Here is a 21022-nt window from a genome sequence, read left to right as displayed (position 1 = left end):
TTCAACTTCAGCATTCTGGCCATGTTTTTTCATGTAATCTGAAAGGCATGTCAGTGTTAAAAAAAAACTGTAAATACACCTATCCATTGGCAGGTGGTAGTTAGAAGGACTCAACTGTCACATTCTCAGAAGTGAGGTCAGTGAATAAATATCTTCTGGTGTGTGGTGCTGTTGAAGCGGTGAAGACTTTCAGCCATCTGCAATCAGTGTTACTACATATGGAAGAATGGGTTTGGCTTGTTACCAAGGGTGATTGGTAGCTCTTGCTTTAGTAACATATTAGGACAGAGCTTTCAAGTGCTAGTGCTTTAAAAAGATTTTTGTTACAATTTAATATTTTTTCACATATCAAATGACATTGGTGTCAGCAGTAAAAGTTAAAACTGTTCCTTTGTCACAACCATCAAAACTCTGAATTTGTCACATAACAATGGAAGCGAACATGGTCCATTTTATTCCATTGGAACTCACCCAAAACATTTACATTGCATCCCTGTCCAATAATAGACACCATGCACAGAACTGTGGTGGCTCAGTGGGACATTATGGTGGGAGAAAACACTGTCCATCAAATGGAGCAAGATGACCTAAATTGTGGCTTTCCTGTGGAAAGACAACCTCTCTAGGGGAGCATTAGCAAAACAATTTCCCCACAAAGAGAAACAGATATTGAATATTTGTTGCTGTGAAAATTCAACTCCGCTAAGAGTTAAACTGATAGCAGTGGTTTGTAGAACCTGCTGGTTGATATTTTGTTGATTGTTATACTGGTCTATTCCATTTCCTCTGGAAACTGTCATGGTACTCCATGACTACTACATTTCAATCATCATTTTACACAAAAGATCTGCTTTGAAAGCCATAAAAGAGAGTACATGACAATAAAATAAAAAACATTCATTCATATTTGTATAGCATGCTATCAAAAAACAGACAGAGGACAGTCCGCAGCAGATTTGATTCTTAATGAAATGTCAGCCCAGTGTCAGTCCAAACCTTAACACTAAATGCAGGATAATGTTCACACCTCATATACACAATCCACATCTCTTTCTTGATGATCCCATGTGTTTAAAAACTGATGGCTCTTTCTGACTGTTCCAGCTCTGATAGGCTGTGTTCTAAACAACGCCCATGATTCGACGCCAATCGTCACAGATTGGCTCATACAGCAGTACCATTCCCTTCTTACTGCAGAGCGAGGGCCTACGTTTTCTGGGCTCTCTCTTCCACGTAGAGCTGCATCTGTTTCAGACAGAGACAATCAGTATTAGCAAGTGTTAACCTAAACAACACAGTGAAACCTTGATTTTGGTGCCTATGCTTTTGTCTTTGAACAGATAAAGTTATCAGTGAGGGGGATGTTTCTGCTCACTTTTACTATGTCAGATGTCATGGTCTTCAGTGGGATGAGTCTAGGCTCCTGCATATGGACCTCCTGCTCATCAGCAACTATCCATGGAAAATCCTGAAGAGGGAAATGCAGAAATGTGACACAACACATGTATATAATTATTCAGCATTTACATGTTGTTATATAAATATGTGCTACTGGTTGCTTGCTTTTGTTTTTATTTGTTTTTGTGCTTTTGCTTGTGTACTCTGTAAAGCATCATGGGTTGCCTTTGGGTATGAAACATTCTATATAAATCCATTTGCCCTGCCTCATCTTGCCCATTACTGCTGATTACAATACTAGCAAGAAATAAACAGGCTGCTCTGTTAGTATTAGCAGCCATACATCATGAATTAACAAATAGGTTTGCAGTATTTTAAAACCTCACCTTGATGACTTGAACCTTCTCCATGTTGCGTGTAGCAGCATCTCTGGTATGTACTAGTACTGTAAATGAACACCCTGTGACAAAAAATAAATAAATATAAAAACAACTACATGTGTATGTTTTGTACCTCTTCCCATCAGCATATTATTTACATGTCATATCATCTCCTTAACAAAGTCATTTTCTGTACAAGCGTGATTCTTTTCTCTGGACTACTCCCTGGAATTTCAACTCCGATAAGTAACTGACCTCCTTGTTTGCTTGTTCAATAACACTTTGTTGTATTTTCAGTACAGAGTTGTCTCAGGGACTTAAATAGGAGCGCGGACAATTTTATACCCGGAATTACACCTCATAGGCTTACTGTTCCTCAGGTTGCACACAAATCCTGCCTCCTTTCCTAGGACTAGCAGACATTAATTACAATCACTGCCCTAACCAAAGCCATCTTAAAACCTGGCAGCATTTGATTAATAGGCTTGTTGGACCACTACAGTCTGATGGGTTTAGTATTTTGGAAAAAAGTGCTTTATCCATTGTTTAGGAGGTGATCAATTCTGTTAATACTGGAATTCCTACGTATTACACATGAGGATTAATTAAGTGAAAGTTCATAAATAAAATGTAACTAATAAGATTATCAATTGCTGCACTGTTTTGCATTTAATGACTGGAACAAAGCCATTGTTCATGTTATTAATTCCAACTTTACTTTTTAGCAACAATGACAAGTCAAAAATGTCTGCTGTGAAAAACGTCTGTCAATCAAAATGATCTGAGAGTGATAAAGAAACAAGAACTGATAGTAGCAAGTCATTTCAATTTAAAAATGTTTGGGAAAAATGTGTTAAATATCAAAGAGGCATAATAATTGGTGAGGTTACCTGGTGGATTATTATTTAAAACAGCATCACACACACTGATCTTCAGGATGAATGCCCTCAGCAGCTGCTCCACATGTGATAGTAATGTGTCTGAGCTGTAACAACAAAACCACAGGCAGTTAGTGGCCACAATCAACCTGAAAATGTGTCAGAAAATAAGCATGTTGTTTATACTCATTACTGAGCTTTAAAAAAACAACCTGATGGACAGCAGCGGAGGTTGGGAAATCTCAAACACAAATCTCTCTACTGGATGATGCTCTTTGTCCATGATGACCACTGCCACCTTCTCTGCATCATTCTGGGAGGTAAGTGGAAGACTTAAGCAGCATATGGATGATAGACATTTCCTAAATTGACCTCAGCATCAGGTGGTAATCTTACCTTCTCAATGAGTGGCTTTACACAGTGAAGTGTATCTTGGATATACTGATTCAGCTCTGGGTGACATGACATCTGGAAAAATCCAGTATGAGAGATGCAAATAAGTACGCCTTTCTAAAAACTGTGAGCATATAATTACAGGTATATGCATCTGTACCTGCACAGGCACGTTGTATTTCTTTCTCTTCTGAAATATTCCAGAGGGATACACTTCACGAACATACAGGATGAGATGAATAGCGACCTCCAGGAACTCGCACAGGATGTCAGCAACCACTGTAAGAGAGGATTCTACTGGATAATAAGATCTCTTACGCATTCTATGACAAAAGTACCACCAAACTCAATGCAAATAGCCGGCAATTTAGTGTTGCCGTAAGTTAATAGCCCACAACTAACTAAACGACAAGCAACACAGGGCGACAGCAACTAAGGGGTGAAAACGCTAACTTGTATTAGGTTATGCTGAACAGACCAGCATATATCGATGATTCCGCGTGTATGTTAATGGAATATCTAACGTTACTCCTAAGCGAGGTCAAACTTAATTGCCAAATATATCAACTGGATTTTGGAGGCATTCGTTACAAACTAGGGGCTATGAACCTAGCTCATGCTACTGGTTAGTTTGGTTCGTTTGGTTCTTACCTTGTCCAAAATTTAGGTCTTGCCTTGTTAGAGTTGTCATATTTCTTTCCCAAAATAAATAGCTAAATGTCAAGCTAGCTAACGCTACGTTAGTAAAGCGGCAGTCTGTCAAGCGTCCATTAGCTGGCTGTCTTTGGTTGTTAGATATCCTTCTTTTGTTGCTGCCTGGCTTTAAGATGTCAACCAGTGCGAATGAAAAGTAAAATTTCAGTTTATACAAATATATACGGAAGACTAAATGGAAGTGGAGGCAGGTTTTAAAGAAACTGAAAATGTGACCCGAAACGCGGCTTTTCCTCCGTTCCCAAGCTTCGTCGCACATTACATACGACGTCACTCGTTGTTTACAAACTGAGTGTCCACTACTGATGACGTTGCTTGGCCAAAATTTTTTGAGATTCTGTGGGTTAATTGAAATTGCTACGAACACAAAATACCACTGGCTATGGAAAATGTTGCATATAGCTAGAAACCAGGGGCGAGTTCAGCGCCAACTAAACGTAGCAAAACGTTTTGAGATTGAACTCGCCCCAGCTGCACGTGAGATGATGTCGCAGGGATCGTCTCAAAAGTGCAAAAGAGATCCTACAGAAATGTTAAATAACGGTCACACAGTGTAGCGTCCTCTCCTGTTAGTTACTACAACTCTTAGTTTGAAGGCGCTGTGAGATAACTGTTGTTGTGATTTGGCGCTATATAAATAAAATTGAATTGAATTGAAATTGAATTGAATTGAAGGTGGGGTGAATGCTTTGGCATTGTTTGGGGAGACAAATATTCAGAAGGTTCACTGTTGGTTATACTTACTTAGACAGTATTTTTTACAACTCTTTGAATTAGAAAAATACTGTAAATTGGTGTGCACTGAGCTGCATCCCAGTTTCACATCCTGCTGGTCACAGAGAAACAAAACGACATGTAACTTTACTGTTTTACGACAAAATGCGACTTTCTTGACTTGCAAAATTCTATTTTAAATTGACCAACATCATATGTGTAATTCAGGGTTCAATTCTAATGGGATAAAAATATAAGTTGTCTCTTGACTGCCGTACATAATGTTTCCAAAATAAGGTCCCATGAGCCGGAAGCGGAAGTGAGTGACTTAGGCTCTCTATAGTGAGCTCACTCACATTATTTAAACAACACTTTCGGACACTACTCCGATGTTATTTCAGCGCCGTTAATTACGTCATTGCCATCGGACAATCAGTTTTTTCTGTCAACGCAATGCATGATGGTATACGGCTTGGTTAGTGACCAGTGGTTGTACACTACTTTTCAAAATGCATTCTGGGATACATTGAGTGGACTATATAGGGTATAATATTTATCACAATGCATTCAGACAGCACTACAAAATGGTAGTGGGTGATTTCGGACACAGCCTATTTGTCAATAAAAAAAATAAGCGACAGGAAATAAGGTGCTGTGTGGGGTGGGCAGACTTTAAGGCCACCCCATTGGCTCCGCTATTGCACTCATCTGGGGCGAGTTCAATCTCAAAACGTTTAGCACTGGTTTGCAACATTTTTGGATTGAACGACATGTTTCCTTGCAACGGCTTCGAGGTATGTTTTTTCCCGTTTGGTGGGCGTGTCTCAGGTGTTACCCAATGAGCTTTGACAAGTGTGTAAACACAGCGATGTTAAGAAGGCAGGGAAATGCAGTGAACTTGCGTACACAACAGGGTGTTCAGGGAACCACCGTTCCGTTGAAAAAAACATTTTGTCTGTGCTGAACTCGCCGATGATTTTCAAAGAACTACACACCCATAGCAAAAAAAATGACAAGCAGTGTGTTTAAGACATAAATTTAAAAAAATTTGTGATACAGTAAAATTATATTAAGATTGAAAAATAGATAGGCCTATGGTAAAACAAACACTTCTTGAATAGCTACACCACCTCTTGTTGTATTTCTGCTGGTGACATAGTCACCCTATGCATCCTTCATTTGATTTGTTTAAAGGCCATGGGCAGCCATGAGATGCTTAGTGACCAGTGAAAAGCCGCCTTTTCCCAAAGTGTTATAGCATAGTATAACCAAGAGGAGATCTCTGATGTGTTAAGTGATTTTGGTGACGCTGTAGGCTACTGTATAAGAGTGAAGGTATTTAATGTATAGTAGGCCTGTCTCTTACAGGCGTTGCACTTTTTAGACGGTCCCTGCGCGCTCGTCTCACAGCCGGTGTAACAGGTGTTCTGTCGATTTATGCAACCTATCGAGATGTGCTACTTAGGGGTTCTGCGCATGCGTATAAACCACAAACGTGGTTCCTTTCCACGCCCATACATCTGTGCAACCTTGCTGTTGGGAATGCCGTCGAGAAAGTAGCTGATAACATAAAAAGAAAAATCATTATTAGTCAGAATACGCTACCCCTGATATCTTAAATAAAGATGGCATAATATAGTATTTCAACATGCTCCCCATCTCCGTACAGTACACATGGAGTGAGTAGTGGTGCAATATAAAATGATTCTGTGGTGGGAGCATTATTTGATAGGGGATAGATCAGAATACACTACCCCTGAAATGATGTTATAATATAATAAAAAAAACAGATTATGTCATAATACTGTGAGAGTTATAACTTTATGGGATTGGAAAAAGGAACACATAAGGTAGCATTTTTTGATAGGGCAGAGCGACTCGATAGACTCTGCTGTCGATTTGCGCTACGGTAGCATTTTTCGACAAGGCAGCATAGATCGTCAGAACACCGGCTGCACAGACTGTAAAGAATTGTAAAGCTAGGAGGACGGCTCGTTTGGATGAAAATTACGTTATATATATTTTATATATATAGGCTATATACTGTGTGTGTATATATATATATATATTATTTAATTTTTTTACAGTCTATGGTTGTTGCTCGTTGTCTGCCTTACTATGATAGGAAAGAAGCGTCGTTTTTTGTGTTTTAACAAAGTTTTGCTTCGGGAAGTTCGAATGAGTGAAAAGCCTATAGACTTTTCCCCCACCGGAAAAAGGTTCGGTTTACATTGAGCTGAGATGGACAATACAATGAGGTGATTCTCACAAAAGGTAGGCAAGGTGGTCTAATTTAACAAACAAAAAAAGCATGATGTAGCCCAACGTTTTGTTTTTTTACACGGGAATGCTTTGTTTTAAACTGATATTGGACAGGCTAACTTTAAACACGGAGGTAAAGTTAAATGAATAGTTGTGGGAAATTCACGAAAACTGTCCTTATGTATATGATGTTATGCCCTATACAAGAGCCGTGGTACAATTGCAAATGCCATTCAGTTTTACATTGTTATTACAGTTTAACAGGATTTTTCCACCGTGGACATTCATTGATTTGTTCAACAAATGCCTTATCAAAACTGTCAGCCATAGGCCTATACAGGGTAGAGCACAGACATTTTGGTGGGCAGGGGCTCAAATTTAAAACAAGACAAATATATTAATTCAACAACATTTTTACTTTTCTACAAAATATTCAGTTCACACAGAGACCACGGTCTTTAGTATTCATTAGGTTTATCACAGGAGCAGGCGACAGCAAAGCAAACTATGCCACAATGTGCATGTTTTCTATGCTACTGGTTTCAAGTATATATTTATGACTTAGTTTCATTAATAATTTGTTTATTTTTCACAAGGCAATAAATTGTTTCAATTCTTTTGGTGTTATTGCAATACATAACACTTCACATAAATCTTCACACTAAACTGTGGCATTGGGCTGCAGGCATAATTAAAATAAATGTTATTTAAATACTTTTACTTTTTGTTTCACAAGCAAGATGCCAAATGAGTAAAGATAACCTTCAGCTTCACACAGCCAAGCAACAGAATACTGAATTGCCTTAATACATTAATGTATTGATCAAATACTTTATTATTGGTGCTATTATATTACATTTACCATGCACATGCACACACACACACACACACACACACACACACACACAATTACTGATGGTGACATGGACTTAGTTTCACATTTGAGGGAGGGCTGTCTGTAACAAACTAATAGAATGGAGAGTTATTAGATGAGGAGCCGACCATCAAAACTATGAAGTTACTCTTTAAGGCACTTTTTCATGGAGTGGTCAATTTTGAGACTTTGGTCTATTTTGCTTCCATGTCTTCTTTTACTCTAATGGAAATAAAACTTCAAGAACACACATTTAGATGGTGTCTGTTTTAAGCCTAATAACCTCCGTCTGTTTGCATCTGTAGATTTATTCTATATTAACCAAAACAAGCTAATCTGCATATTTACACAGCATATTTCAGAGGAAAATGCTCTTGATGCAAGTCATTAACTGGGGAAGTTCTTTGGTATGTGTGCAAATAGGCGCATTTTAATTTAATTTGCATATCAATGTGGCGATTGTGATGACGTTATTAGACACAAATGTTACTGTGTTCACCTGTAGTGTCTCCATCAGTATATTAGGTTATATGGCCATTAGATGTTGCCTTAGCTAAACTTCAGCTAACGTATTACATTAGCTCAGCTCATGAGTCATGCGTTAGCAAGACAGGTCTATATTGTCTTGTGTTTAATTAGCGGTAAACTCAAGGCACTGGTAGTTTAGTCTTTTGTTTATCACCACTCACCTCCACACAAGCCAAGAAAAACACACTACTGGGAGAGAAGCTGGAGAGAGAGAGAGAGAGAGAGAGAGAGAGAGAGAGAGAAGGCATGGGAACTCCAAAGTCTCATCCTCTGAGCTGATAGCCTATTTAGATTTATTTCCCAATAAATATATTTGTTTGACAGGGAATCTGTTGGAAACAGGAATTAATATACTGTATATTCATTTATAAAAAATGAATGATGATGTGAGGGCCTCTATGTTAACTATCCTCGCCTGCATATCATCAGTTCACTTTATAGCAGCTGTAAAGTTGAATTTTCAACCTATCTTTATAACAGGTCAAACACTTTGGTCTACTTTGCAGGTTGTGAAATTGTGCAAGTCATGCCTTTTTTGGAATTCATAGCTGGGAGTATTTCAGGTATAAAAAAACAAACAAACAAACAAATGTGTTGAAACAGAGAAGTTGATTAAATACAGTATAGTATTGTATACATTAGGATAAATAACACTTTCTTGCTGGTTATTTTAGGTGCAGTGGGACTGGCAGTTGGACATCCACTGGACACCATAAAGGTTGCCTGTCACAATGAAACACAAAAACACGATTAACACAAACTTTTTCTAACACCTCATGTTTCATTTGTAGGTTCGCCTGCAGGCCCAGTCTGTGTATAAAGGGATATTTCACTGTATGGCAAAAACATACTCTCATGAAGGGGTAGGTGTCATGTCCTCTGCAAATAGCTCCTCAGCCTCTACCAGAAAACATATGACATAAAGTATTGGTGCATGCTTATCTGTTTATTTTGCCTTTATTATATCAGCTCCATGGATTCTTCAAGGGCATGGCATTTCCAGTGCTGACCACGGGCATGACCAACTCCATAGTCTTTGGCTCTTACAGCTGTGCTTTAGATTACCTCACTCAATCTCAGCGCATTGACCGTAGTCAAGGCAAACCGGCTTCTGCTGCACAAGTCTTCACTGCCGGCTGCTTCTCGGGCCTGGTGCAGGTAAGCCTGCACCACCTGAACTTCACCTGAAGTTCGCTGGTTGGATAATCCAAAGCACGTTGCAGGACCATAGCTGCATGTACTAGTATAATGACTGTTGCGGCTCCAAATAATAGGTCAACGTGCTAAACTGACCATTCTCAGGTTGTGTAAACTGTCAATTCACAGAGGTAACAGCAAATTATTTGAAGTTTCATGAAGCATGTGTGTTCACGAGCTATGAGGAGGAAGAGGAGGAGCTCTAAGGGGAATTCAGATGTTGTATGAAAATAAGACTTGTTCCTTACATGCCGTAAAACAAAAGGGTCTGTTTAGGATTCAGATGTGTTGTAAACTTGTTCCTTACATGCCGTAAACAAAAGGGTCTGGCTGCAGCACGTGAAATGGAGTAGAGTCAGATATATGGATCCTAATGATACAAACACCACCATCTGCTGGACAACTGCAAGAAGTACAAATACAAATCTGGACGCACACAAATATAATGATCTTACATTTAAAATTAATGATTAATTAAATGCATAAATATATTTTAAATTTACCTTTTAATACCACCTCTGCATTGTGGCAGTACTATGCACATACATTATCAACTGTACATATAATGTAGAATTAAAGCTGATATATTGTTTGTCCCCATGTCACATGCATATTTTTTATAGTGTATTCTAGTGTATATAAGTTTGTTATTTAATAATATTCATTTATTTTAATAATTTATGTAATAAATGATGATTTATATGTATTATTAATAAATATTATAATAATACGTACTGTTTCATTATCATTCATTACTATGCCTATCTAGTTCATATATTTTAAATACACTGCCTTTCAGAAGGAGGAAAAAGTATGTACAGTATGACAGTTGAAAGGGAACGACCAAACGTGAGCTAAATATATGTATCATGGACTGAATATAATACATACCTTTATCTCACCTTCAGTAGGCTGACAAAAGGACAAAAATGGCGGTCAGAATGTTTTTTCTCCTTCTTTTGGTTTTATTGGAGGTTGGCAAACAGCTTTTGTGTCCTTAACGCCTCCCACTGTGGAGAATGGTTTTAGGGTAGGGAAGAGCAATCCAGTCAGACCGGCTCGGACATCCAATCTCGCCATTTATCGGCCCCGTTCTGTGTTCCGAGGTGAGGACCCTCCAGTAAAAGCTGTAAGGTTTAAGTAGTTGTCAACATACCTTGTCACTGACTGTCAGGCACGGAGGAATTTTAACCTGAGTGTGAAACTACATAAAAAAATTCAAGGGACGCCAAAATCATTCAAATTCATTCTGCGAGAACCACAAATACCATACTTTAGAACAGCTTATGGGGAATCTGGAATCATGTCACGGACTGAAGTGTTCGGGAAGAGTGAATTCTGACCTGATGGAGCTGGAGGAAGTATTTGAGTGGAACGTCTTCCAAGAAGTGGAAGTGTTGTTTGAACTATGCCCTACTGTCTCCCATACAGGGCCACAGAAAGAAGTCAACAACATAAAGAGTTGCCTGAAAGTAATGAATGAGTGGGGAGGATTTGTCTGTCATTACTGGGATGAAGTGTAGCCTACCTACAATTTGACGACAAGTGCGCAGGATTGAGTGGTGCACAGAATGCTTTGAACAGGGATATCTTTGCACCATCCGTACAAGTCTACAGAAAGTTAAAGTAGCATATAATGATGCAGTGAGAATATCAATCAAGAGACCAAGATGGTGTTGTGGAAGCAAAATGTTTTGGCTGCAGTAGCAAAGACCTTTCATGCTGTCATAAAAAAACCTCATTTATAATTTCATGTGCTGGCTTAATGATTCAGAAAATCAAATAATTCTGGGCTTGACAAACATACGGCTAAATACTACGTTACCACTTCTGTATGTGGAAACATTGTAACAATTGTCTCATGGTAGGGCACTCATTTTTCTTTTAGCTGTTTAAACCATGTATTATGGTGTTTTCTGTATGTATGTACAATATGCACATGTGTATGTGAGTAAGTATTTGTGTATTTCTGTGGGTGAGACCTGGACCATTTGTCTGTAATAAAGTTTTGAATGATTGATTATCTGACCACCAGGAAGCCTCCAAGAAGTTCCTAACCAAGAATGACCTATACTGACCATATTTATCTACATTTTGCAGAAGATCTGCTCTCTGCTCCGGTTTGTAATGTTGGTTAAAATATTGTAGCGATGGTCTATATTTTTAACCATTAGAGAGGTGGCTGTTTATTTCTTGGCACCAGCTATATTTTGTTCCAGTTCTGTACACTATTTGGCCTACCCTCTTTTGAAATGAATCCAGTACAATTGGAGAGAGCTCTTGAACAAAGAGAAAGGGAGCACCTGAATCTTCTGTTGTGGATGTTTTTGTGTTCCATGAGCAAGGTTCACTGTGTGCACAGTGATTGTTCGACAGAAGTCTGCTCTATGTTGGTGAATTCCTCCTTAAAATACAAAAGCAGGAGGAACTAATACTGTTGCATAAAATATCGTGTTTGTATGAAACAACATTTTCTGACATAACATGGATGAATAATTAAATGAGCCACACTCTGCAGGGACAGACAGTATTGTATAATGTATGGAGCTTGATGGCACTGAGGAATGAAATATATCAGGCTACACAGGCGGGACGAGTTAGTTTTATATCATGGGATTTATCAGGCTACACAGGCGGGACGATATATTCATATCACATATTCTTTAAAGTGATGTATTTTTATGTATTAACTAAAATAAAACAGTTTAGCACTAAAACTAAATTCTCATGGCTTGAAATAATTTGGGATAATTTGGGTGGACTCACTGTTTAACTTGATCTGCTTTCAGGTGTTTTTTTCTGCACCTATTGACCTGGTGAAGGTGCGCCTGCAGGGTCAAACAACTGCTGACCGATACCGTGGACCTCTTCACTGTGTTGCTGTCATCCTGAAGGAGGAAGGACCCAGGGGTCTGTTCAGAGGGGGGCTGGCCCTGGCCCTGAGGGACATACCCTGCTATGGGGTCTACTTCTTGCCTTACGAAGTCATTCGAAAGGCTCTGACTAAGAGCGGCAAACAGCCAGGTCAATTTCAGAGTCAACAGAACCGACCCTCAATAAGGGTACTGTGTGATTCAGTTGAGGTCATTTCTGTCAGGAAAAAATAATGGATGAAATGTTGGAATTAAAATAAAAAATACTCATGGTAAATCGATGTAATGATTTGGTAAAGTGATGAGAAGCTTAGCCAAAATTGGAACTTTTTAAGTTCAAATCTGAAATTATGAGATACTACCAGAAAAGATACAGATAATAAAGTCTTGATGTTAACTTAGTATCTAAAGTTTCGCACACTTTTTCTCAGAATTTACCATGAATTTTGTTCTTTTTTTCTTTTCCTGCTGAAAATCCTGGGCTTCCATATAAAAGCAATAGATGTAGCATCACTGAGTGCAGTTTTTGTTAACTTCTGTCAAGTTTGGTTATAGTTTTCAGCACTTCAAAATGTGCAGGTTTCATTTAATCTACAGCCATTTTTCAACGCAAGCGTGACTTCAAAGATTTACATTATCCACTAAATGTTTCTGTCCTCAGGTACGTTTGCAATATTGATGGCAGGTGGCGTGGCGGGCGTGGTGACCTGGGCCTTTGCCACGCCCATGGACGTAGTGAAAGCCCGGCTCCAGATGTCGGGGGCCGGCGGCCGAGAGTACAGCGGGGTCCTCCACTGCATGAGAGTGAGCGTCAGAGAGGAGGGACTAAGAGTCTTTTTCAAAGGACTACTACTGAACAGCATGAGGGCCTTCCCCGTCAATGCCGTCACCTTCCTCACCTACGAGAGTCTGATGCAGATTTTCTGTCCACCAGCAAGATGACCTCACTCTTGACAGCAAATGGATAAATCAAATCAGTTTTACTTGACAAAACGTGAATTTTTATTTCAAACCTTTCAATTGCATCCACTCAACAAACAATGAAGGAGCCCCTACTAAATAAACAATACAAAAAAAATGGAGTGTATTTCAGTATCGGTGACTGGTTTAGTAAAAGCCCTCCTAGAAATTGTTTGAAGGCCACACGTTAACAAACTGTATCAGAAAAGGTGGAACATTACCATGTGTGACAGTCACTGGCATTAAAACAAGTAAAGGTCAGGAAGTCCCCAAATGTTAGGACTCAAATCATTGTAAATGAACAGACTTTGTGCCATTTGAATACGCTGCTACTTCGGTCTACTCTATACACATGGCCCTTACTGCATGTCTGTCCATCCTGGAAATTAGACCCCTCATCTGTTGCTCCAAGGTCGAAGCTGTAACCAGTTTTGGTTCTCTGTTCACAGACAGCGGATGTTTATGTTTCCGGGGTTGGTTCAGTCTCTAGTCAATGTCAAACATCACTCCAGTTTTTCTGTCCAAGGTCGAGTCCTGTTCTGTATCAGCAGAGATCTTAAGGTGTTGAATGGTTTGTGGTAACTCCTGCCTGCTCCTCATTGTTTTGATTTTACGTTTAGGATGTCAGTGTAAGAGAAGACAGATATTTAGCTCAAGAGTCAGTAGAGGCTAAAAACAGAGCCAGAAGGAAAGTGAATATTCGTCTGGTCAGAAATGTAACTCCAAATTAATCCTAATCCTGCTCCATGTTTGCTAATACTTTTGCCATATACACATTATAAAGATGATAATATTTCCGTGTTGTGTTTACAGTTTGTGTTGCCCACAAGTTTACACAATGTGCTGCAGAGAAAACATTTTTTATTTTCCACCAAATGTCATTACATACTCACTGAGATACATAAGTCAATAATTTGTCCATCTGATTTGCACATTCCCAAACATACAGCTCATAACTGATCTTCTACCTCAACACTCCACTTCTGAACTGCATGTTGGAACTTGCCTCTTGAAGCAGCCTTTCAAAGACTTAATATGGAAGATCAGTGTAAAAAGATATATTCATAGGATCTCAATATTAAATCTAAACCCACGCCTGCTTTTTACTTTACAGAGAAACAAATTCTCAAAACAGAAATTACCACGTAGAATCACAAGTCAGACAAACCTTATGGTCGAATTCAAGAGAGAAAAAAAACTGCTTCTTGAGGCACAAAAACTGCAGCAAAAGTAGAGCTTTACTAAAATGCTTACCAAAAAAGCAAACTGAGTGTCAGACTGACGATGACAGGTCCTTGCACTGATTGAAGCAGTCTGGTAAGAATAAGATTCATTTACATGTGAGATTAAGGGCACCATGCAGCTGTTTTTGGCACTAATTTGTTCCTCTAGAGGAAAGACATCTGTGGAAGAAACTTTGCATTCACTATAGACGCTGAAATACAAGGACGGAAATGAAACTTATTGAATTTAAACTGCAATGTGGTCATAGCTCTTATCATGAACGTATTCATAAACAGCTGATGTAGGTTTAAAAGCAGCAACAAACACAAGATGGCTCACAGGGATGACACGTTCACCAGTGGCATAGCTTTTACATTTAATCCTACAAGTATAAATGAACAAGGGTTTGATGCATGTGGTATAAAGCTTTTTTGTTTAAAGGAAAACTTCACCTGAGATCTTGGAACATGGCGACACTGATAAAAAAAATCCAACGGGGCAAGAAACAAAAGCAACAAGCAGACCGCTATGCCACATACATTCCCATAAGAACCATGAGTGAGCTCATGTGTAATGTTGCTAATAATTCCTCATTGTGCAAGAAAACAACGTGCGAACAACTATGATAAGAATTGTAGGTGAAAGATGAACCAGGAAGTGTTGTAAACTGTTGGATGTTTACAACAGGTTGTGTATTCATTCTACAGTTTGCCTTCTTATTTTATGTTTACTTTGTTTGGTGTGTTTAAAGCCTGTTTGATCATCTGACAGATGGGCTGAGCTACGAAAATAAAACCTAACTTTCAAAAAGTCATTTTTCTTATTAGATTACAAACGTGTAATATACAGAAGCTCATCGATCCATTCATTCTCTAATGCCCTTTGCCTGAATGCATTGGGGGGGAATCAATTACCAAAGTAAATCAATAAGAAAATGCACAAACATAAACCTCTACATACACTTGCAGCTCATGATAGAGGATGAGCATTCCTAGAATGCAGTATGTGGCTTCCACACATTGTTTAAAAATGTGCCTCCAAAGGGCTCCCGTCTCAGGCACCGGTGCCCTATTCACATCTTATATTCAGATGCAATCAAGATAAAATTTACATTGTATGATACAGTGAACACTGTCACAAAATAAAAAAATCTTACAGCTTTCATGCTTTACAGATATTCACAATAGCGTACATTCAGCAGCTGCTGCACCACAGATGACAGATAAACCAGCACACTCTGGAATGCTACTGCAAAAGCTTACAGAAGTCACTTCCTTCAAAAAGCTGAAGGACGCCCTGAGCTTCCATTTTTATTGACAGATATAAGACAAATCAAAGGATCATGGATGTTTAAAGAATGTAAGGTTAGGGCCATACTTTATATACCGTTCCACAGGACTAGTGACGGCTGAGTCAAACAGACACAGACATTTACCAAGCCAGTCACCAAAGTTTACTTTAAGCTTTAAGACACAACAGTGACACTAAATGGAACATGGAAAAACATGAGTGCGTCCTGTTTAACTGGAATGTGGGCAAGGTGAAGAACAAATATCAAGTCATCCAGTCTGTACAGTCAAAGTAAGACAAACTGAATTTTGTTAATACCTTAATCCCATTTTCAGGCAGCATGTTAGTCTTAAAGGCTGGGTCCTCACTGAGACTGTGAGGCTTGGAAGTTCTGGTCCTGCAATAGAGGTTTGTGATTCTGCTCAGCAGCCGTGGCTTGTAAAGTTTGCCTCTGGATCTGCCTGGACTTGTTGTACAAGAAGACCCCGATGAACACAAGGACAGTACCAGTGGCGCTGAGGACAGTGATCTGGTTACTGAACACAATGATGCTCAGCCAAACAGACAGGGCGTGTTTGACAGTACTGGCAACACTGAGGAAGAGAGAAATGATGAGGGTCGTTACTGTTGGCATTACCATCAAATTAATCAAATTCATGTCCGGGATGAGACCATTATCTGTTATGGGAAACATGGTTAAGATGCCTGGTTTTTCTATGATATCTAAGCAGATATAAGATTTGACTGAGTTACGGCTCCAAGAAGCAGTACGATTTTTAGCATAAAGCGCAGCTGACGCCTCACCTCTCTCCACTTGGGAAGGCACACGTCACAGTTTGAAAACCTCTGCATTAAAATGAGCAAGGTGTGCACTCCAAGTGACCCCGAACACAGAAAACAATTGGGATTTTCGTGTGAAGAGTTTACAAAGAATGGTGTGATTAAAAAGGGGAATCAGGGCGAGGCGGGTCTGTATGCAAAAACACTGCATGTCAATGTAGAGAGTTGATTGGATAAACAGCACAGATTATTGGTAGCAGTGGAATGGTGTTGGCACTGATTTCTCGGCACACATTAGGCTAATTGAGTATTATTTAAATGTCACAACATTGTTGGGCCACAGGCTCTGCATGTTCAGCAGGTAAATGTGACACCATGGACTCATCATTTCAAGATGGTGACAGTTATTTCGGTTTAGTGCGGTGTCCTGAAGCCACAAAAGGCTTTTACAGATTTAGAGCCATGTTATGAATGTTTTTTTTTTGTGCCTGTCTCTTACCTGAAGGTAACTGGGGAAATCCGTCCCATGAGAGCATAGGCAGTGACACTCTGCAGGTGGAACAGGGTGCCGTCGAAAATCAGCAACAAGATAATGTCTTGACTCCAGATGAAGCTCCGCCCACTCTTCCCAATCAATGGGATGTCCTGGAAAGATGGAGACGGAGCGCGGCAAACTATTAACATCAACATCACAACTGGTGCCTCAACCGTCAATCCTGACACAGCCTCTATTGTGAATGAATAAACCATCACCAAATCTGTTGTACAGTTTTCCTGTTTTCTTCTTTTTTCTACTTTGTCTTTGACTTTTATCCAATATCTGAAAGCAATTGGCAGCGTAATACGTGAAAATATGTAATTCCAAACATTACTGCAGATTTTAGGTAAATAACATAACATACTGTAATAACACTTGCCCAACTGTAACAACAATTCAATAAAACAATAATTGTAATCATTGTATAATTGTGTGTTGACCTACCAAGAGGAACACCCAGGCAGGTATAAGCATGATGACTGCTGCTGCACTGGTATAGAACTGCAGTTCTGGAGGGCTGGAATATGTTGACAGAGTTTTTATAACAAGTGTTTAACAGCATAAAATTATGTCATTTTACAGTTATAAATAGGAGGATTCTGAGTCTTTTACCTGAACCTGTATGTGTCTCCACTTAGCAGTTTTTTGGAGAACACGTTCTGCAAACTGAGATCAGAGACAAAGGGTTAAATATAGCATCATACTGTTGCGGGAAAGCTGTGTCGAGCACTGCAGTACCAGTCCATGATGTTGGTGGAGAGAGCGGCGGAGAAGCCGAGCATGTTGAAGCTGATCTCCGTGGCTGTGCAGAGAGCCAAGCCGGCCATGACAGGGAACAGGGACAGGTTCACCCACAGGCCTGCAAATTAGATAACAAACAGCATCCACCATTAACATCACAAAACCCATAACCCGATTTTCCTGTGGCAGTCCTGACTCACCACATTTCATGCATTACTGCAAGAAAATAGTTAAGTGACTGATTTAGATTTGTGAAAAAGAAGCCCAGCGGGTCTGCTTTGTGAGACCTTGTATAGAGATAGGCGTTAGACATTTGTCAATTTTATTTTACCAGTAGATGCCTGCAACGAGCCCCAGAAGCAGAGATTTATGTGTTTCAATTAACCCATGACAATTCTTTCAGTGGATCTTGGACCCCTACATGCTGTTCCAGAACCGACACATTTACATTAAAGAATATGGCTGGTGTTATTCTATAATGTCATATTGTCAACAAATCCTGAGAGAAGACAAAACCCAACAATGCGTTCAACTTTCCATTAGAGGTGACAGACATTCCCCTAAACCCTGCTATCCTGACATAGACTGTACTGTCTCCTTTACCTGTGTACTCCCCAAGGATCAGCCTGGACATGATGACAGTGAAGATGGGTGCTGAGCTCTTCACTGTCTCTGCAAAAGACACCGCCACATTCTTCAGGCTCACCAAGCCCAGAACCACTGTGGTGAACCTGACAAATGGGGACAAAGATGATGTCAACACTGGACTTTTAGAAAAACAAGAAATCAAGATTTGCTTCAGTATTTGTAAATGCAGTAATAGGTCTGTACTACTTTCTTAGAAGCTACTAGTTAGTTACGAACTCATTTTCTAAATTGGGTTGCACAACAAAAACACAAGGGCTGTCTTGGCTAATCTCAGTACTTGTTATTTATGCATGCAAATATAAAAAAAAAGGTATGTAAGAAATTGTGCTGTTTATCAAGAGAGGGGACCTACCTCATGAGTCCAACAAACAGCATGATCATGATGAAGTTGGGGGGGTACTCGGTTCTAGACTTGTGCTGGTACAGGCAACAGGGCACAAACATCTTTAGGAAGCCTATGACAGTGGTGGAGAGCATCTGAACAGCACCTGGGGAGCAAATGGTGGACAACAAAATTCATGAGCTGCAACTGTACCCTAACATTTATTATTATTTATTTACACAGCTAGACTAATAAAAAGGTTGAAGCTCTGCTGAACAAATGTATCCCAGCCATTGGTTTCTGTTAATTTCAGTGATTAACAAAAATCAACTTGCAGAGACATAAAAGTTATACAATAATATTAATATTAGTAGCAGCAGAAGTATATTAATCCTTCTCTTTACCCAGCATGCTGGGCTCCCCCTCCAGCAGTGACAGGATGTACTTGTTGAGGAACAACGTGCAGAAGCTGAAGAAGTACCAGAGGCTCAGGTAGGTCATGGAGCGCCAATTCCACACCCCTGACTCCGCCTCGATCACTGTAGTCTCTGTGACTGTGATCTTTAGCACCTGCTCTCCTGGCAGGCTCTCGCTGCGAGCCAGCACCACTCGCTCCTGGCGGGTGCTGAAAGGTGACACGAAGCGCCATAGTGGGCCGCCTGGCATCGCGCCTGCTGTCTGACAGCCCCTAAAGGCCCAACAGGTGGGGGATAAGGGGTCGGGGGGAGGGGGCAGGGAAGGGGAGGGGGGTCGATGAGAGTGTTGATGGTTAGTCCATCTTGTGATTGGTCCAGCAACTGATTAATCTCTCAGTCTTGCTGTGAATGCTGGGAGTGTCCCCTGTCCTCTGCTGCAGAAGCTGGAAAGAACAAAAATCCTCCTCAGTTCAGGTGAGAGACACATGGCGAAAAGAAGGGGGGAAAATGCATCCCCCTTTGCAATGCACCAGTACCACATGCTGGAAATGCATGTTTTTTGTTTCATACTGTGTCACATACTCATGCAGTAACATGTGCATCCATTTGTTACAGCTTTTTAAATATTGCAATATTCTTACTCTGACATTATATGTACAATAACAACCGCAAAATGCATATTTTTTATCAATCCATATTACTTCACATTCATACTTTGTTCAATCAAATGTAATTATTTATAATAATAATTTAATTCAATTAAACTGTTTGTTGTGTTACTAAGTATTAGTAACACAAGCAGAGCTCCTCCTCGTGTTGCTGAAAGGAGACTGGGGACAACTGGTGAACCAGACGTGAACCTCAAGCACTTTTCACACAAATCTGTTCTATTTGCTGTGCCAACATGACACTGCAGAGTTCAAGAGCGATTGAGTGTTTAGAAAATGCCCCGAGCTTTGTTCTCAAGTGCCAGGCAAACAATGTAAAGTTAAACAGAGACGATTTTAAGTTAGGTGTAGCTAACGTTAGCCTCTTCTTGCAAGAAGTAAAGGTGTCAGAATTAAATGCATAACTCAAAATATAAAGAAGACAAACTCTTACTTCTCATTGAATCGGATGCTTCTATTACTGCAAACCCAGCAGCAAAACGAGTCAGCAACGACTGCTTTGGAAAGAGGAAGTAGCGCACTAACATTAGCTAGCTGATAGCGGTTTTTCCGGCTGCGATCTGTTTCACCTCAAGCCGCGCCCACCTTAAGCCCCGCCCCTTGTTTTACAGTCTGTTATGATTGGCTGTGGGTCTTGTTTTATGGATCTGTCAGTACCCAATCAGAGCGACTGCCCAATCCTACTGTATAGCTCTGTCCAATCCGTGCCGGCTGGCGAATTTAAGCCGCATTACTAAGCTTCTGATTGGTTTAGTCTGACGATGACGCTTCTCACTTGACATTTACAGACAGAAGGGTCTGCTGTTCTAGTTAGTCGTCTACAGCAAATTAACTCGAAATTGGGAAACCATAATAATTTCTTCTAAATGCAGTTAATTTGTAAACAGTATATAGGTAGAAACGTAGCTGCAGGGGATGAGAAGAAACGTTAACGTGACTTTTTTGCAGCCAGCAATCCAATCACAGTGCGGTAATTTAATGCCATGTTTTGAATAGAGTAAACACAGTGTTTGAAATAGCAGCAAGCCACGAAGCCTAACAATAACAACAGATCTATATTCAGAGGGAAGGAAAGGGACGGTTCAAATTGCAGATTAGACACATTTCACTTCTTTTATTCCTGGTGGTTTCAGCAATCCATGTATACTGGGGGCATATATGTAATCTTAATGACTTAATGACTAATTTTCAGATAGGACAGAAGGAAGGGCCGACTATCAATGA

General features: G+C 39.8%; 3 protein-coding genes across 3 annotated transcripts; 1 reads left to right on the top strand and 2 right to left on the bottom strand.

The window, feature by feature from the left end:
- Nucleotides 1-301: 301 nt before the first annotated feature.
- Nucleotides 302-4160, bottom strand: mad2l2 (mitotic arrest deficient 2 like 2). The gene is made up of 8 exons (XM_046055306.1): nt 3701-4160; nt 3210-3328; nt 3053-3124; nt 2869-2969; nt 2669-2763; nt 1785-1858; nt 1376-1468; nt 302-1245 (listed from the first exon to the last, which is right to left on the bottom strand). Exons 1-8 carry the CDS (start codon nt 4020-4022, stop codon nt 1207-1209), a joined length of 915 nt encoding a protein of 304 aa, XP_045911262.1. The 5' UTR covers nt 4023-4160; the 3' UTR covers nt 302-1206.
- A 2559-nt stretch (nt 4161-6719) lies between these two features.
- Nucleotides 6720-13920, top strand: LOC123975439 (solute carrier family 25 member 45). Its single transcript, XM_046056921.1, has 7 exons — nt 6720-6751; nt 8648-8704; nt 8816-8859; nt 8933-9004; nt 9111-9299; nt 12128-12362; nt 12873-13920. Exons 2-7 carry the CDS (start codon nt 8668-8670, stop codon nt 13151-13153), a joined length of 858 nt encoding a protein of 285 aa, XP_045912877.1. The 5' UTR covers nt 6720-6751; nt 8648-8667; the 3' UTR covers nt 13154-13920.
- A 95-nt stretch (nt 13921-14015) lies between these two features.
- On the bottom strand, nt 14016-20383 carry LOC123975438 (solute carrier family 35 member E2A-like). The gene is made up of 9 exons (XM_046056920.1): nt 20232-20383; nt 19119-19573; nt 18745-18880; nt 18348-18475; nt 17742-17862; nt 17616-17669; nt 17448-17520; nt 16965-17110; nt 14016-16278 (listed from the first exon to the last, which is right to left on the bottom strand). Exons 2-9 carry the CDS (start codon nt 19378-19380, stop codon nt 16050-16052), a joined length of 1149 nt encoding a protein of 382 aa, XP_045912876.1. The 5' UTR covers nt 19381-19573; nt 20232-20383; the 3' UTR covers nt 14016-16049.
- Between the last annotated feature and the right edge of the window lie 639 nt (nt 20384-21022).

Source organism: Micropterus dolomieu, linkage group LG08 (genome assembly GCF_021292245.1).
Source record: "Micropterus dolomieu isolate WLL.071019.BEF.003 ecotype Adirondacks linkage group LG08, ASM2129224v1, whole genome shotgun sequence".
In the NCBI taxonomy this organism is placed as follows: domain Eukaryota; kingdom Metazoa; phylum Chordata; class Actinopteri; order Centrarchiformes; family Centrarchidae; genus Micropterus; species Micropterus dolomieu.
Note: the sequence above shows the minus strand (reverse complement) of the source record. Positions and strands in the feature narration are given on the sequence as shown.

Coding starts and splice junctions, on each gene's coding strand:
- mad2l2 (XM_046055306.1), bottom strand. CDS start 4,022: ATGTGCGACGAAGCTTGGGAACGGAGGAAAAGCCGCGTTTCGGGTCAC. Junction 3,329..3,700: donor AGACCTAAATTTTGGACAAG/GTAAGAACCAAA, acceptor CCTCTCTTACAG/TGGTTGCTGACATCCTGTGC. Junction 2,970..3,052: donor TAAAGCCACTCATTGAGAAG/GTAAGATTACCA, acceptor CTTACCTCCCAG/AATGATGCAGAGAAGGTGGC.
- LOC123975439 (XM_046056921.1), top strand. CDS start 8,668: ATGCCTTTTTTGGAATTCATAGCTGGGAGTATTTCAG. Junction 8,860..8,932: donor ATCCACTGGACACCATAAAG/GTTGCCTGTCAC, acceptor TTTCATTTGTAG/GTTCGCCTGCAGGCCCAGTC. Junction 9,005..9,110: donor AAACATACTCTCATGAAGGG/GTAGGTGTCATG, acceptor TTATTATATCAG/CTCCATGGATTCTTCAAGGG.
- LOC123975438 (XM_046056920.1), bottom strand. CDS start 19,380: ATGCCAGGCGGCCCACTATGGCGCTTCGTGTCACCTTTCAGCACCCGC. Junction 18,476..18,744: donor CTGTTTGTTGGACTCATGAG/GTAGGTCCCCTC, acceptor CCCATTTGTCAG/GTTCACCACAGTGGTTCTGG. Junction 17,863..18,347: donor GATCCTTGGGGAGTACACAG/GTAAAGGAGACA, acceptor TCTAATTTGCAG/GCCTGTGGGTGAACCTGTCC.